At 35.1% G+C, this 18,043-nt stretch overlaps 1 protein-coding gene across 3 annotated transcripts in view; it reads left to right on the forward strand.

Moving 5' to 3' along the window:
- LOC110372638 (endothelin-converting enzyme homolog) overlaps positions 1 to 18,043 on the forward strand; it is a 50,709-nt gene that overhangs the window by 19,500 nt on the left and 13,166 nt on the right. The window contains exon 1 of one of the 3 annotated variants that reach the window (XM_049849513.2): positions 5,978 to 6,621. The exons of 1 other annotated variant lie outside the window; for it this stretch is intronic. In XM_049849513.2, coding sequence (XP_049705470.2) covers positions 6,340 to 6,621 — 282 coding nt within the window. In that variant the 5' untranslated portion in view covers positions 5,978 to 6,339. Of the gene's footprint in view, positions 1 to 5,977; positions 6,622 to 15,436; positions 15,589 to 18,043 lie in introns of those variants that run through there. One more of the 3 variants, XM_049849515.2, reaches the window with a different exon arrangement.

The following is an 18,043-nucleotide window of genomic DNA, read 5'->3' on the forward strand; positions in this document are numbered from 1 at the left end:
TAGAATGTACAATTGTACATTATAATCACTCCTTCACTATACTCTAATTTGCTTATGTAAACTCTAAGCTATGTAGGTATACTCATTAAAAACGCAACTTACAGCCGAAGTCCAGAAATTTGTCGTCTCAGAACTCTACTAACTCATTTCCCAATAATTTATGCCAGTATCTTGAAAGTTCAGCCGTTTCATAACAAGTTTCTACCTTAAGAAATTCTATTTAATAAGAGGGCTTGACGACGCGGACTGACTTACGTAAGAAGGGGTACTTTGCAAGGAATCCTTATAAAGTAGAAAAGTTATTGGCCAGAGACTTCCTAATTGTTTAAGTTTGGAAAGTGTCCTCATCGGAATATGGAATTTTTCTAAATATTGTGAAGTTTTCATTCTAACATGTTGTCAAAAACCGGGCTTACTACTCCAGTAGATTATCCTCTTCATATACATATAAACAAACCTACTAGAAAATACTTACTAATGACTACGATAGCGACTTTGATCCTCGACAGACTGCCAGCTTTTAGTCGGCCGACGACTGCGCTCAAAATAGTGCGAATATTAGCAAGATGGGGTATCGACCGGCTAAAACGTTTGACGAGATTACCAAACTTAACTATCGGGCGATAGTTGGTCAACAGTTTGGTCTGCAGTCTATGGGGGTACTAATATTTACAGACGCCACGTCAAACCAGGATTGAATGAGTAACAATGTTAATTATGACATTAGTGCTAAGTAGATCTAACTTCATACAATAATAATAATTGGATCTATTTCGTGATCTTTGAATATGGCGCCTGGGAAAATTATATTAAGAGTTCTTTTGGATACTTTCAGCTTTAAGAGACTGCCTTATTGAATCCTGTTTGATCTTATATTCTTTGATACCCGGATAAAAAGTTGCCTATAGCTATTATTGGTTATCCGACACTGAACGATATTTTCAAAGCGGTCCAGCAATTCAAGAGATTAGGGCATTCAAGCCAACAAACTCTTATGGTCTTACTACAAAAAGTTAAATAGACAGAAAGTTAATAGAGAATTTTCCTTAAACATGGGATTAAAGTCTGTTCAACTTTTATATAATATTAAGTAGTATATACAGTAATGTTTTAGCCATAAAAAAAATCACAAACCAAGCTTCTATAAAACCTAGTATCTAGACGTAATTGTTCATTGTACCTTATACCTCTTCAGAATCAGAACGCAATCTGCAGCTCGCAGCAATAATTGATCTCCCTTCGACTGAAACGGGCTATTGTCTACTGAAAATCGTTTAACCTTTCCTTTATTGAGTTTTATTTTAGTTTCTTTTATTGAGGAAGTAAAGGTTGCCTGGTTTTCTGTTAACAAAACCATCGTAAGATCTGTTGTAGAGATATGAGAAGGACAACTTTAAGAAATAGAATTGTAGATGATTAAAAATATTGTTCCGCTAAAGCTTTGGTCAGGTTGAATTTATTATTATCTTTTTCCTATTTTTCCTGTAGAAATTAAACAGTACCTAACACAAATATTATAATGGATAAAAATTGAAGATTTACATAATTCGATCGAGATGGGCAACTTTTCATGATAATATCCAGCGTTACTATGCTCATCAATACTCCCTTCTGCAACTTCAATTTCCTGCTTCACATCCAACTCTATTTCATCACCACCTATATAACATATAACAACACTATTTACATACAAAATAACAAATTCAAATGTAAATGTTTAGACAGACAGACGGATTCGCAACTGTCCTATTAGCGCTGCATGTTTATTTTACATTTTAGTGTTAGTGAGGTGCCTATTGTTTCTGTGGTAAATTTCCATTCGCCTTAATTAGATGGCTTAGGTTAGATGTAGTGCTACCTACAAGAATGTATATGAAATGAGGTTTTGTCTGTTTGTATATTTTGAAATACAGCTGGTAGTAGAGCTAGAAAGAACGTCACTTGCGAGGAAGGAAAAAACATGCCGCGCCGACCCCATAAAAATTGGAATAAATACAGGAGAATGACGATGTTGGTAAAAAATCCTCACCAAATGAAAAACGACAATAAGTCTGGTTTTTTGGGACATTTCAAAATCTTACCAAGAAGTATCAGGTTGCCCGGGTAACTGGATTAAGAAAATCAGACAGACAGTCGCTTCATGTAAAACTTTGGTAGACTCAGGTGGATTCCGTATGTGTAAAAGTTCATCTATATACAGTTAAATTCTTACGTTCTTTTTCGCGAAAATGCTTACTCATTCAAGCTACCTATAGAAAATGCTTCATTGTTAAATTATATTGCACTCACAAGGATAAAAAACTGACGTGTGAAGCACCTAAGTGTTATACTGAAAATAATGATAATATAAGGCGTTAGTAGATATTGATTCAAGTGAACTTCTAAAATCGTGAGTACCATCGAATATTGATGCTAATTGTATTACTTGGTAATGTTATAGGTACATCATAATAAACAAAACAATCATTGTATTTGCTATACAGTTTTTGGTGTTTTGGGTTTTCCTGTTTCCATAGACAGAAAACCTCTTCTTTTTCTTTTGGGAGAGTTTGAATATGTAAGCATTACAATATTTAGGTTCCATTAAAAATAGCTTCCTTATACACTTTCATGAAAAAAAGAGTTACATCTTCTTCCCAGCCTTTTTCCAACTATGGTGGGATCGGCTTCCAATCTAAAAGGATGCAGCTGAGTACCAGTTTTTTTAAGTTACCTACTTAGGTATTAATGAAAGTTATCCGATACTCTTCTCTATTATACAACGATAATCCGTTTTCAGCCTGTTTGTCATAAATAAAACTGCTACATAAACTACGAACTTGTATAAGCTGATTAGTTCGTAGGCTCAGTTCTCAACAATAAAGTTTAACGTTTTCCACAGCTGCTACTTTCTTTTGTTTTCGTAGATATTTGTGTAGCAGGATTAGGAAACATAAAACTTGAGAATGAACGGTTTTCTGTGAAGCAATTAGTGGGCCTTCATAAAAATAGCTACAGTTTTCAGAAGGCTGTTACGAAATATTTTTAAATCCTGTTTGTGGAAAGTTTTATTGGGAAGGCTTTTGAAAGGAAAGGAATATTTCACTATTATATTCTATAACTAGTGCGTCTGTGTGTCAGAATGATTATTAAGAAAACTTAAATAAGCACAGTTTTGGAGTACGAGCTCCTGAAGCTAATGTATTAGATGAGAGGAACATAAAGATAGGATCTAAACTAAGAATTGACCTTCGACAGTTTTTCTTCACCCCTTTCTGTGTAAGAAGAGCCCTGTGTCTAGCAGTGGGACTAAAGAGAGGCTGGTGATGATGATGATTTTTCCCTTAACCAGATATCTCTCTTAAAATTTTAAAAATCACCTGAAACACGGAATTACGTAAACGCTTCGTCAGTCTTATCAATATTGCGTTGAAATTAATATCAGAACCAAATAAAGGAATACAAAAATACTTCCGTTTGCTGTATGAATTTTCCGGTACACTGAAGTGACCGTCAGATTATTTGTACTGTAATTAGGACTAGAGTTAGCGAAGTTCAGATCAGTTTTTGGTTGTAAAAATCGATCCCATGAGAAGACTTGCAATGCAAATTCTTGCAATCATAAAAAATTAAAACTGTTGTAGCACAAGAAAGGAAAAGTATAGATATTTTCAGTAAAAATATTATATGTAAAAAAATGCATTTTCAGACGGCGGATAACGGTGGATTTGGAAGTATAATATTAAAGTACAATTACGCGCATTTTGCTATAGCAAAAGAAAGCCTCCAAAACGCCGACTTTTCACCGGTTCCTATGTGTTTTAGAGATGAGGCACAACAAACTTCCGAGAAATACATGTCCGTATATACGAGTCATAGCGAACATTTTACGGCAATTCGTATTGATGCCATAAAAAAGAGAATAGTGATGATGTACAGGAAAGACAAATAAATTAAAATCCAGTTTATAGAAGGGGAAGTTAAAGTCTAAAAACTGATCTTGAGTATCTGGAAACTTCAGCGACAATCTTATCGCTAAAGCTTTATCTACCAGACAGCTCTTAGATGGGTACAAAAGTTAGTTAGTATTTAATCTTCTCACTTACTACTTGGAATTGTGGTAAAGAGTTTTTGTTTGTACTTTTAGATTTCTTCCTTAATTACGTCTTCAATTTATATTCTCATTAAACAGTGTCTACAGATCTCCTTTCTGTTCTTCTATTCGCGAAACCCGGGTCTATCTGCTATCTATCAATTAGGTTATCTTGCAGTATAAAAGTCTCGATCAGTAATTTGGAATCATTACCATCTTCATTCCCATTCCCATTTTCCAGGTTTCGCGCACTCGGATGATAATTAAGCTTTCCGTGATTCCATTGACTATGTAACACTGGAATAATAATTGGTCCAGTCGTGCGTAAGAAGCAAAAGACCAAGCAAAAAACTCTTCAACTTTATAATTTAAAGTTTATATGGACACTGCGACAAATTCACCAGAACCTTCTTTTACAAGCAACTCTTCCAATATGTATCGGAAAATAAATTAATAAGAGTGCCCTTTTATACCAAGCGTTCTTTGTAAGCCCTGCCACTGAATAGCTCATAAAATGTTATAATAAGCTTATTCGATTCATACGAAGCCTTTTCTGACATCGGTTTTTGATAAATCGGATAATCCGTTGATAAGTCCAACCCTTGGAGTACTTACATGTTTTGTAGGAAAATATATTTGTTGTCGTAGCAAAATATAGCAGAATATTAGTTAAGGAAAAGCTTCAATATTGTGGCAATTCCCAGTAATTTTATATATTTTCAAATTAGGAAAACTGTCATAAAAAGGGCGTAAAAATACATTAAAAATGTGTATGCACTTATTTGTAAAAAGCTCCGATACTACAAATTGAAATGATCATTCTAAACACACGATAGAAAATCCTGCCAGTCATTTTCCTGTAAGTACAAACATCTGTGGCCATTAACACGGATCAGAATGAACTGAAACAACAGCAATGAAACTTCAATTTACAGTAAAATGATGTAATCCTCTAATCGTTAACGCCGCCATTGAGACGCTGATGCTCTATAAACTTAGCTATATAAACTTCAAAAGCCTAAGTTTTTAACCGACCTAAAACAAAAGAGATTCTCAGTTTGCCATGTATGTGTGTATGTTTGTGCGCAATTATTTACCGTTTGGCTGAACCGATTTGATGCGTTTTCAGCATACTATTTTTCAGAAGTAGGAGAAAGTTTTACTGTAGTCTGTTATAGGTTTTTGTGAAAGTTTTCTTAGAACAACTGTTAACTTTAAAACTTGTTTACTTTAATTCATAGTCACCTATTATTTCAGGAAAACTGACGAATTGCTCTCTGGATTGTCTATAAATAGGTAATTAACAAGTCACTTTATTAGTAGGTACTATGAAAATCGTCCAGGCTACAGGCGGCTTTCTGAATTTCTTAGTATAAAGACATACCTAATAGAGATAAAAGACAGACAAAAGTTTTATAGAAAATTAATTAACTTTTGTATCTAAAGCTGTTGTCTTGGCGATAATTTTACTCAAGGGCGCTGAAACAAGACGATTGGTTTATAGAGATTCGGATTCGATGAGACCAAATAACTTGTATAGGAACTTGTTCAAAAGAAGTTAGTTAAATTCTTAAAAAGAAAAAAAAGCAAGTTATTAGTTCGGTTACCAAGCAAACCAATTGTTGGACGTTGACCTAAGGTATCTAATGCTTTAAATATAAATTTTTAAAAGTAATAGTCATTTTTTCTGTGTTTTTAGTCAACTTCGAAACTAAAGCGATTAATTTCCTCCGGCCATTCTGCGCTTTCCTCGCCATTTCATCGCTGACGTAGGAAAATAAACAGTTGAAGTGAATCTCCTTGAAAACAACATCAAAGCTGTTTCAAGTTCAATGATATATCTAATACATTATGTAGATGGATTGTAAACTAAACAGATAATATTTGAAATCAAATGGTATATAACAAATACGCGGTTAGGTGCGCGCGAGTCGATCAAAATACGTTTCTATAACAGTCGTGCGCCGTGACCTAACGATCATAGACGTGCCTATTGATATATACTCACTAAATTCTAAATTTATCTCATGTTATATGTAGACGAAATCGCTATCAATAATGTTCGGTAAAAATATTCGCGCGAAAATGTCTGGCAAATAGCCTTGTGAAGTGTTGTTATGTGGAAGAAAATTTGTTTGTATAGTGATAAATAAAATATCAAGTTCGGTCAAAATTTTGTCCAAACAACTAGAGTATCCTAATCAAAACATCTTCGGGATTGGACGAAACTTGTTTGAATATTTACTTGGTTGAAAAACAGTTGAAGAATGGCTTCCACACCAGAATCACCAACTCCTACTGACACTCCTGAGGATACCCCCACACCATCACCAGGTCCTCAAGAAATTAACAAGTTCAACTGGCTAAAGCGAGCTCAGGCAGCCAGGAATAATCCATTCGTGAAAGCAAGACCCTCCTTGACACGAGAAAGTTCATCAGCTGAGCTATTTTCTCAAGAAAATTCAAGTCCAGACCTATTCCAAAGTTCTAGGCTGAATCTCTTTGATACTGCACCAAAACCTGAAGTTACTTCTAATGGATTTAAAAAGGTAATTATTGTTGTACTTTTCCACCCACGATTTCACCCGCATCCTAGGTGAACTTCTAGGGCCCGGATAAATAGTAATCGTATGTTGTTGTTTCATCAAAATCCATTCAGTGGTTTTAGCGTGAAAGAATAACATTATAATTAAATGTAAAACCAGTGGGTTAAACTGATAAAGTAAAAGCATTTCTTAATCACATAGTAAACAAGCTCTATATATAAAACGCTATATAATATTCAGGATTGTGTTTTTAACGAGAAAAATAATACGTGCATATCAGTTTCACGCTGGAAAATTAAATCACAAAAATGTTTGACGAAATGATTAGTCTCGCATCAGTAAATGTAATAAATAAATATTAAAGTTTCTATAACGTTAGTAGCCAATTTTTGGGCCACTTAGATGTGAACATATAAGTTTTTAACCAATTATCACCACTGTGTTGAATATCGATCCAAATTGGACGGTAACAATGATATTGAAAAAAAAAATTTCAATTTCAATTTCATTTCAAAAAAAATTTCAATTTCAATTTCAATGACCAATACTGACCGCTCCTGAGCTTACACTTATAAAGACGATATGCATGATCGTTTACACACACAAGTGTGGTTCACCCGCTTTTTGAGATAAAACATTTATAAATATCTCAAATGGCGGTCTCAAACTTGAGTAGTCCGGAACAGATTTTATTTATACATTAAAGAAACCTCTGTACTTCCAATTCAATGAATTGTAATGTAGGGACAAAGCATTCAAATTGGTCCTTTTCCTTTGACAGATGATTCTCTAAAGAACATAAGTAACTGTGTAGAGGCTATATTTGTAGCCTCTACACAGCCAAGGGATCCAAATATTTTGCTGTCTTCTTAAAACTTTATCCTTAATAAGTCCAAGCAATATAAGGATGGATGAAGAAAGAGAGGAAGACCATGGAATACAGAAGAAAACACGAATGGGTTTTTTGAGAGATGACATGAATAAGAAAGGAGTGAATTTTAGTATTACGAGCGACAATTAGGAATCGAAGAGACAAACGTATTGCGCTAACCCGAAATAAAATTCTGAACAGGGCAGGAAGAAATCCAAGCAATGTTTGGTGCTATACAAAAGTACGTGTGTTAATGACACTTCTCATTACTTAATCCTTAGCGACAGGAACATTATATCAGCCAAGTTTAAACCCATTTGTTATCAGCGGAAAATTTTGTTAGTCTCGCATAGGAATTAGATTCTAACAACCGTAGCAACGCTTTAAAGCGCCTCTCGGGAGCAATTTCCATAATCTTAAAACGATTAGGATCACACATGCTAGTAGTGTTGTAGACAGGACGATTTAGTTTAATTGGTTGATTTGAATAGTCTTGAATTGGCCGACAATCCTACAGTGATAGCTGTTATAGTCGAGTTGAACTTGACCCCTTTTGGACCTGTTACGCAGGGATTAAGACAAAAAATGGTTTTAAAACAATGTGATAATACAGTTCTAGATTCTTGTATTTAGTTTGAGGTCATATAAAAATTGTTTTGTGGTAAGATATGAATTTGAGAAATATTTTAATGCGAAAATATCGTTGGAATTTTTGGATTGTTTACTATGTTTTATCCAGCTTTATCTCTGTTATATAACATTGACAAAATCCTCTTATCATCTTAGCTGGTAAGTCTGTTATCTGCATCTAGCCTTAATTAGATTTGCTATACATAACTACTAGTGTCCAAATATTGCGACTTAGTTCTTATCTGTTTGCTTAGTGCCAAACAGAGATTTAAATCGATCTCAATCTCAGTTAAAAGGTATAGAACCATTGCTGTAGAAAATATGTTTTCATCTTATCGCAGCTATATAAGCTTGCTTCATAATTTTAATATCTAATAATTATAATTTTATTTATCAAGTGGATCTTATAATTCGGCGGGAATTCAAGAAATCAGCCGCCTTACCAATAAAGTGAGACAAAAAGGCTGATCGGATAAAATCTAGATGACTAATTATATCATCATCCTCCGAGCCTTTTCCCAATCACGTTGGGGTCGGCTTCCAGTCTAACCGGATTCAGCTGATGACTAATTATATGCACCTACGTTAATATTTCTCTTAAGTTTGCTATTCTATTGTTTTGTTAATATTAATTATCTACGCTATTTGTATACTGATAGCATATTATCCGGGTCATATGCAGAACAAGGTCTGAACAAGTCTCGGTCTTGCAGACTTTCTTTGATAACCTCCGTTAGTTTATCACCTTCCGTTTTCCGTATAAACTCACACAAATATTTTTCAAACAGGGTGGTATGTACTTAATTTAAAATGTTGTTATATCAAGTTATATTGTCCCACCAATACTTAGACACCATTGACTGTGTTTCGGATGGCACGTTAAACTGTAGGTCCCGGCTGTCATTAAACATCCTTGGCAGTCGTAACGGGTAGTCAGACACCAGTCTAACCGAGGGGTATTGGTTTGCCCGGGCAACTGGGTTGTGGGGGTCAGATAGAGCAGTCGCTTCTTGTAAAGCACTGGTACTCAGCTACATCCGGTTAGACTGGAAGCTGACCCCAACATATTTAGAAAAAGGCTCGGAGGATGAGGATGGAATTTATATTGTCCCAAGGGGTCTTATAAAGAAGGATAGTGAAAACTTCTTCAATGTGACTATCACCATATAGTCTTAAATCATCATATTTCTCTTCAATTTTGGACCTGCCTTCATCCATTTCTGTCACATAGCTCAATATAGAGCGAAATAAATGTACAACTGAACTGAATAAACAATACAATGCTTTGTTAGTGGTTCTCAAAAGGACTATATTTAGACCAGACTTACGCACGTGGTCTAGTTTTAATTAGAGTAACTACGCAACGCCTATTAGTTAGAAAATGTGACCGTTTAAACATTTTTGGAATATAATGAGTTCTTGGAACATGATCAACTGACATTTTTAATTAATGTTTGTGAGATTATCTGTTTTACAGCTAGACGTTTTAATTATTACGAAGAAATGTGTTATTAATAATTATGTTGATGTTTGTATTTTTTTCTCTCCGTTTTTAGTAAGTAAGATTTTAGCAGTGAATCTAGACACACGGCAGTGTGTCCGCCAAGTTCGAGCAAAAAAAGCGACACACCGGCCGTGGGTTATATTACACGAACCATTTCGGGCCAAATTCGACCCCCCTATAACTCAAAATCTATTTTATTTACGCATACCAAATTTCTAGTATCTGTTGAGACCCCCTCACTTATCTAAAATACAAAATTTCATTAATATACCTATTGTAAGTCTTGAGATATTGACGTCAGAAAATCGCTATTTTTACTATACACTCACTGACTGACTGACTGACTGACTCACTCATCAAAAACCTAGACCACTTCCAATGGTCGTATTGACTTGAAATTTGGCATGGAGGTAGGTCTTTATGTCAAGGTAAAGGGAAAAATCTGAAAATGGCCAAGTGTGAGTCGGTTTCAAAATAATGAAGGTGTTTTATACCCGGTGTAAATTTATACCCCTAAGGAACTAAAACGAAATAAATTTATCTATATTTATATAATATATCTTCGAATGGTCGTACCGATCTGAAATTCGTTACAAAGGTTTGTATTAAGTCAAAGTAAAAATCTGATCTGAAAACGACCAAGTGTGCGTCAGTTTCGAAAATAACGAATGTGTAACTTTGATCCACGAACATAATATATAATAACATGTCATGTCAGTCAGTTGGTAAATCTAGTCCATTTAGTTAATCTAGTTCATTTCTTTATAAGAAGCATAAATCTAAAAGATAGTATAAATGAGACATTTCCTTAACTAACTTAATCATAAGAAAAAAAAAAAATAATCAACCTTACAAAAATAAATGAAATCCCACCCAAAACAATAATGTGAAAGACTGCCAAGTTCGATAATATGGGAATGCTTCGCCTATAAAAGAAGTGAGATCTGAATAAGTACCAAGTTCCATAGTTACATATACCTCAGTTCAAAATAGTTACTTTTTAATGATGTTACTTGGCAAGTTTTAATAGAAAATTAAATACTTGATTCATTGCGTTTAGTAGGTTTATAACAAGGTGTGTGAAAACTTGCCAAGTAGCATCATTAAAAAGTAACTATTTTGAACTGAGGTATATGTAACTATGGAACTTGGTACTTATTCAGATCTCACTTCTTTTATAGGCGAAGCATTCCCATATTATCGAACTTGGCAGTCTTTCACATTATTGTTTTGGGTGGGTCTTATTAACAAGGCCAATAACCTTTGATTTGCTTCTAAGTAATGAATAATATATTGCAGTGGCATTCATGATGCATATGCAGTTCACATCGGTACATTAAGCGCCTGATATCCCTTTCCGCTTTTATTGAAATGCATCTCTTGTAACTAAAGAACTACTAATGGATTATAATGGGAGGATGCTAAGTATACAAGATATATGTTAGTCGTAATTATAATAATGAGTGAATGATTAAATATTGCACATTCACGGATGAATTAAATGTTTTTTAGATTGCAATATGGAATTCATGAATTGGTCCCTGAAACCTCCATAATTTCCATTTTTGCAGGAATTTCCCATTTATGCGCTAGTAAAACTACCTATGTATGTTTACTGGTTCTTATGCTTTTTATTCGGTAATGCGGACTAGAATAACTAAAGTAGTTGCCATAAGATTGCACTTTTCGATTGATTTAAGTATCGTCTTTTGGTATAGGTGTAGGTAGGCACGTTGGTACAGAAAAGACATGATCAGTGATACTTTTTAAAACTAGGTTTAAAAGTCATACTGATATCGTTAAATTTAAACCTACCTTAAGCCCGTTCTCCACGTCTATACTAATATTAAGCTTATAACTACACTATATAATTATGTACAATATGTAAATAAACCGTCCATCCATCGTCATTATGCTACACACGACCGGACAGGAACAATGGACAGACTGACAATCGTATATCGATCTACGTTAATAGTTCCTATATCTGCTGAATATGTAGAATATAAAGTTTTGAGCGTATTGACGCGATTTGCATTCATTGATCTCTTCTCTATTTTGAACACTGCGTTTTCCGTTATTCTGGTTATATCATCCGCGTCTTATGGAAACTATCTCCCTCACAAAATATAGCCTATATGTATTCTGATATACAAACCATATGTATAACTGCCAGATATCATCAAAATCGTTTCAGTATTTTCGAATGGAGTTAAGTCACGGTATTTTATAGGATTTTCCCAATAGTGCTTTGGTTATCATTTTGATAAAAACAGGGTTGGAATGAAATCCACAAGGTAATTAAAGTTAAGACAAACGACAAAGGAGGTTTTCACGTTTTAGACAGTAAGAGCACTTGCATATTATATTATGAGCCTATCTGCTATCTTTAAATCTCAGAAAGCCAAGAATTGCATAGAAATGACATGCAAATGTGAATGTAAATGACGAGACATGCAGATTTCTTAATTGATATTCCTTTTCGTCACTGCAGGAAGCTATTTGACGTAAACTGGACAGTTTTAATCGTTAATGTACTTTCTAGTCCTCGTTTATAGTGTTGACGTAAACTGAGTAAAAGTGCTTATTTATACATAGTCTTACAAAATGTTAGACGGTGTTGTGACTATTATAATTTTTCTTTATGTTGTCTTTACAAGCATTTTGATTTTTTGGAATCTTGTATCAAAATCTGCTCGATTTCTGATTCTGAGAATAGCTTTTCTGAAGTGAACCAAGAACTCTTCGGCTTTCCATATTTTAGTATGGATCGGTATTCAACATTTACCGTGTTTTGGACGGTAAGATGCATCTGGCATCTGGTTAGACCAGGTGCCGACCCTAAGATAGTTGGGAAAAGGCTAGGCAGAAAACGGTATTATTTATTTCATGCCATTAAAATCTTTCAGTTCCCTCCAATTCGAAATGTAAATAGTAAACAATGAATGCATTAATATCACAGCCACAGAACAGATAACGTGTTGGTCAATCCCGTGACACTCGTTATATCTCACGTGTTTGTCCGCACCGAGTGTGTCTGATTCACGGAGCAAGGAAATATGACCGGAGATGCCATAATGCAGTGTAGGTCAGGTGACTTCTTCTACATCAAATCGATCAGTTACGAGTGAACTAGCCAGGCGTTCGGGTTCTTTGAGACTACTGTCAACGATTTATGGTGTTACAAAAAATGGTCGGGTCCAAAGAAGCTCGCTCACCTACATTTTGGCGCGCTACTTTGGAGATTTTTCGTTATGGCACCTCCGCTAGTACTTTTTTCTCCATGGTTGGATTACTATCTCTCACATACAAACATACATACATGTACCTATGTTTATTTTAGACATGGGCTTAGTCCATGGGATTGACAGACCGGCCTTGGAAGCTAAGGATAGAGATACCAATAGGAATATTACAGATTTGCGTCATAGAAGTTGCGTTACAGAGCTTTCACACCAGCGGATTTTTAGTGCGACAACGCTATGAGCGACTACAAACAATTGACAACTACCAATACAAAAGATGCTGTTTGAAACTGCGCGATAGATTTTTCCGTTCGTATTATGTCGTGTGGTATTGACAAGCGCGAAAATAATTCGGGTGGAAAAATCTTACTTAGTTTGAATTGCGAATGATATCTAAAAACAATGAGATTAATGATGTAGGGGAAATCCGAGTATGGTAAAAAACAAGGCTGCGGTATTTGCGAGTCAGAATAATTTTATCACATGCAAAGATTTAACTGTTCCCATATTGTATGTATATTAAATTCAAAGTATTTTTTTTACATACCTACATATGTGACAAAATGTGGTTATTTATAAAGGCTGGTTATTTTTTAATACATTTATTATGTCTGAAAATTTTAGATAGTTCAGCAACTTAACAAACATTTGGTATTCAAGGATGAGAATATAAATACCCATTAATCATTTCACTCATAAGCACACAAAGCACTGAATTTCTTGCCGTCGCATCCGTTTACAAGTAAAAATAATGAATTGAAAATTAAGGAAAAACTAAAGATCTTATTTTCTTTCTCTTCAAAAAAGGGAACTATCTTTAGTTAAGTTCTTACTCAAATTGAGTATAGAGATCAAATCTACACTACCTTACCCCAATGGTGGATACTCTCAAATAGTCCAACGGTTTCTAGCTCACATATGTCCAGTGACATAAAAGCGAACAGATAAAGAGTAATAAAACACTCGTTCAGAAGTAGGTACATTTTATCTGTGCACCAGATGGATTCAATATGTCCAAGTACTTGTATGTGACTGAGACGCGATTCATGTATCAACTGGCTACTCGTTATTTTGTTATGAATGAAAATGTACTCACAGATATACGTACAAATTCTGGGCGTCTTGGGTTATTTCTAAAATTTTAAATAGGTAACTGCTTTCAGCTTTAAGTTCAGTTGAAAACCCGCGTTTTTTGGCACACACATTTCTCTTTTTATGAACTATTTTCTCCTCTTTATATTGTGTATATATATTTTTTTCTTTCTTTATAATTATGAAAAGGCTTTTTCAATTCCAGTTTGTTTAATTACATTTTCGTAATCTTCTTCTTCCCGCCTTGTTCCCAAGTTATTTTATGCCGGCGCGGGCGCACTGTTTTCCGCTTCAATTCCTCTCTCAAACTGAACAATGTAATACAAGTCTGCTGTGTGTTTACCCACTAACTCCTACATGACTGCGGACAAGACATAATTTGTGAACCCGTCAGTTTTTAGAGACAAATTGTCAAGTCAATTTATTCTCCACATATTGATAATGATCTTTTTGTATAACATGTCCTCACGTGTGTTAATAATTATGCAGTCATTAGAAATTATTGTAACGCAGTCCATTCATCTGTCAACATAATGCAACCTTAGCAAGGTCATTGTCTATGGTTAGTAGAGCGATATTAACTGTAAATACAGCCATTAGTACTTCTATTATCTTATTTAGATTAGAATCTGTAGCATGAGCTTCCTCAATGATTTCTGTGGAATTGTTTGTATAGTTTCCGCCAATCTTTTTTTCCTTACGGGACACCGATTAGGGATAATTTCAAGACATAGTCCACACGCATGTAGTTACACCCGGAATTTAGTTACAGGTAGCCAATGAGTTTGGCTATGAGTCTGAGAAAAAAACAAGGCTAGATTTTTTTGTTGAGGGATCAAATAAATACGAACAAATTGGATCGGAAAAGTCACTGATTTGGGATTCCGAAATTATTTTTACCCTTTCTTCTGTACTGTGAGCATAATGCGTGAAATTATATCACAATTTCTTTCAAATTATATTGCTACAGCTTCTGTTGGTTTTGGATTTATGTTATTTTAAGAATTCAGGAATCCTTTCACTTTTGACTTGGCTGTGTTTTGTACAAAGATTTAAAAATACATAACTGCTTAGTAATTTAGAGACAGAAGCTACATATATCGCTTGCATTGGAAAGAGTAAATAGTTTTATAAAAGTATTAACTATGTACGAAACAATCAAACTAACATTATCGATATCAGACATTGACAATCATCAATTTGTTAGTTAACGGTACACGTGTTTTCTATATGCGCGTTTACAAACGTCAGAAAGATCTAAGACTCCCATATATAGAGACAAGTAGCTATAAAGAATCCAAATTGGTCCTTAGGACAATCAAAAGAACGAGTCTTAAACTTAGTTTACTTGTGTTATCTGCGCTTGCTGTGCAGACATAAACTGCTGAAGGATCCGTTCTTTATTTCTTCAAAAAAATCAGAGGTTCCCTAAACTGACCCTAGAAACTGGTCACCACCACATTGACTGGGTACTCAACGTTAAGCCCGTATTTGATTCTCAATTGATTTACGGACATAAGTGGTACTAGGTACTATTGTGGTACAATGCACTAGTCATTGTCCATTTGATGAGGACCCAGTATTAGTTTGTTAGTGGCAGGAGCGTGAACAGGACGATGGCTAAACATGTGAGTTTCTAAGTTTATTTTTCTTACTTTACCATCTAATGTAACATTTCCCTGACTGAATTGAATCCATAATCTTTTGTGATCATCTCCTCTGCTTCCCTTAGGGTCTACCTTTTGAAAAATATTGAAATACTTAAACATCTTTGGTCTGATGAAACCACCGTAGTCCTTTTACTTCGATACGTTTGACAATCCCATGCTTTTTGCTGATTCCTCGAGGAATCAGAATTTTATTCGAATTTTCTCAATGCTGTTTAAATTCCTCATTTATTAACTACGCGTACTGAAATTAGATTGAAATGCTTGGATGAAGAAAAATGATTCAGAATTTGTTGGATTTTCATTATAACTATGGAGATGAGATATTGCTTTCGAGGTGGCTATCTAATAATTGTCTTGTTACTAACTTCATCACAAACAAAAATATCAGTCTATTCGCGTAATCAGAGTCTAGATTCAACATAACAAACCATAAACACATATAAGTAACCGATATCCACGTTTCACCCTTATCGAATCTACTTCATTCTTTATTGCATTTCTCACGACGTGTTCCGGACGTGGGTATGCGTTCATCTGTATCCGATTCGATATGGAATAACCCACATGTAGAACGACTGACGAATCGCAATCCTCGTTCCGTATTGCAAGGAATTGCTATTTCGAGACCAGAGGGATTCGGTCCTTGCGAAAAAGCTGTTTTGAATACTTGCTGCATTGCTAACCTCCAAATACCTTAGTATTTTGGGAAAAGTAGCTGTATTATTTTGTCCTGTTTGTGCTGCGCTTGATTCTGAACGAAAAGATTTGGTGTCTGGATTATTGGGATGGGTTTTTGTTAAAACATAAGATCAGTCTTTTCGTTAGGTGTGCTTGAAGGATACGATATTAACACACAGTTTTTCTAAGAAAGTTATTTGCCGGATGCTTGGTGTAAAATATGAGTTAATCTTACTTGTCTCTTTTAAAACCAGAAAAAAAATGAAAATAATTTATTGTCTCAATAGTTTTTTACAAAAATGAATGAAGCCCTGAACCCATTACCACACTAGCATTAAACACAGAAGACTGTTCAAAACTTTAAACTAGCAATGACGATGCTTTCTTCTCTGTTATATTTTTCATTAGAACATGATGCTTTAGAATTTAATGCAGCCATATAAAATGCCTCACAAGCTCTCTAGTAACTCAGCTCGTAAACTATAAACTGTAGGTACGTTAACGAAATAATCGGCTATTCTGAGAGGGTCCCTGCCATTGGCCCGCCGGTCATTCCTCGCATTAGGGTCAAAGGTTACGATTTTGGTCCTTATACTTTGCCAAAGTGACGACAATAGACTTTGTACTTCGTTTTGATAAAATACTAGTCAACATGCTTTGGTATACAATATAAATTGAATTATTTTTTTACGCATGCTATCACCATCAAGGTTTCAATGCCGTGCGTACATTTGAATTACAAAAATAATCCTTTATGGTAAATAAAGGATTATTTTCCTCCACCAAAATCCATAAAAGTTTCATGTCCCGAAAATTCTTCTTATTATGCAGGTGTATTCTTCAACAGAACAAAGCAATTTTAACTAATAGATTACTACTGGTAGTGATATAATGATCAGGGTCATATGTGTAAGAAAAAGAACAAACAAAAAAAACGAGCAAAGGTTAATAAGCTTTTTGCTCGATTTGTTTTGATACTGCTATAATTACTGTCCTTGGTTTTATTCGTTACCGTTGACGACAAAATCTATTGTTAACCGACTTCCCTATTCACTACCCGGGTCTCAATCGACTGTCAGCACCAACATTTTAGTGTATGTTTGCCTTTCTTTTTGGTGGGACGCCTCCCGCTGTGGGTGTGTTGTAGTGACTGCCTAAAACCTACCATGTTCCTTCTTTAGCCCTTTGTGTACCAGGGCCGCGTTACTCTTTCGAACAATACCGCAGTTGGCCTTCCTTTACAAAGTCATGGACTTACGTGACCTTGATTCTTCGATTAATAAACCACAAGCATAGTTATGTAAGTTTTTGACCACACGTCACTATAAGCTTGTCTTTTCGTCACTCGGCCGCCAATTTCCCAATATCCTCTCAGGATATACGTCGATTTACGCACATATTTGTTGCATAAGTAGCTGTTGCGAGACATGGCAGCATTTAAAATCGACCACCGTGACTGGGAGAAGCTCGCGGAAAAACGTCCAGAATGGCGCAAACGTGTCGCAGATGAAGCCTGGTTCGGAGTGCTTGCTGACAAGAGACAGAAAAGACATGAACATGGTTCGACACTAATGTCCAGTTACTTCTCTTGTCAAGCCTGTGGTAAGAGATGTCGCTCTCCTATCGGTCTGTTCAGTCACGACAGGCGTTGTATCACAGACAAAACCACATATGCAATAGACGAAAAGGCCGTTGATTGAGCTGTTGCATTTTTTATAATTTATTTATTTTTTGT

The sequence above is a fragment of the Helicoverpa armigera genome, chromosome 26 (assembly GCF_030705265.1).
Source record: "Helicoverpa armigera isolate CAAS_96S chromosome 26, ASM3070526v1, whole genome shotgun sequence".
Classification (NCBI taxonomy): Eukaryota; Metazoa; Arthropoda; class Insecta; order Lepidoptera; family Noctuidae; genus Helicoverpa; species Helicoverpa armigera.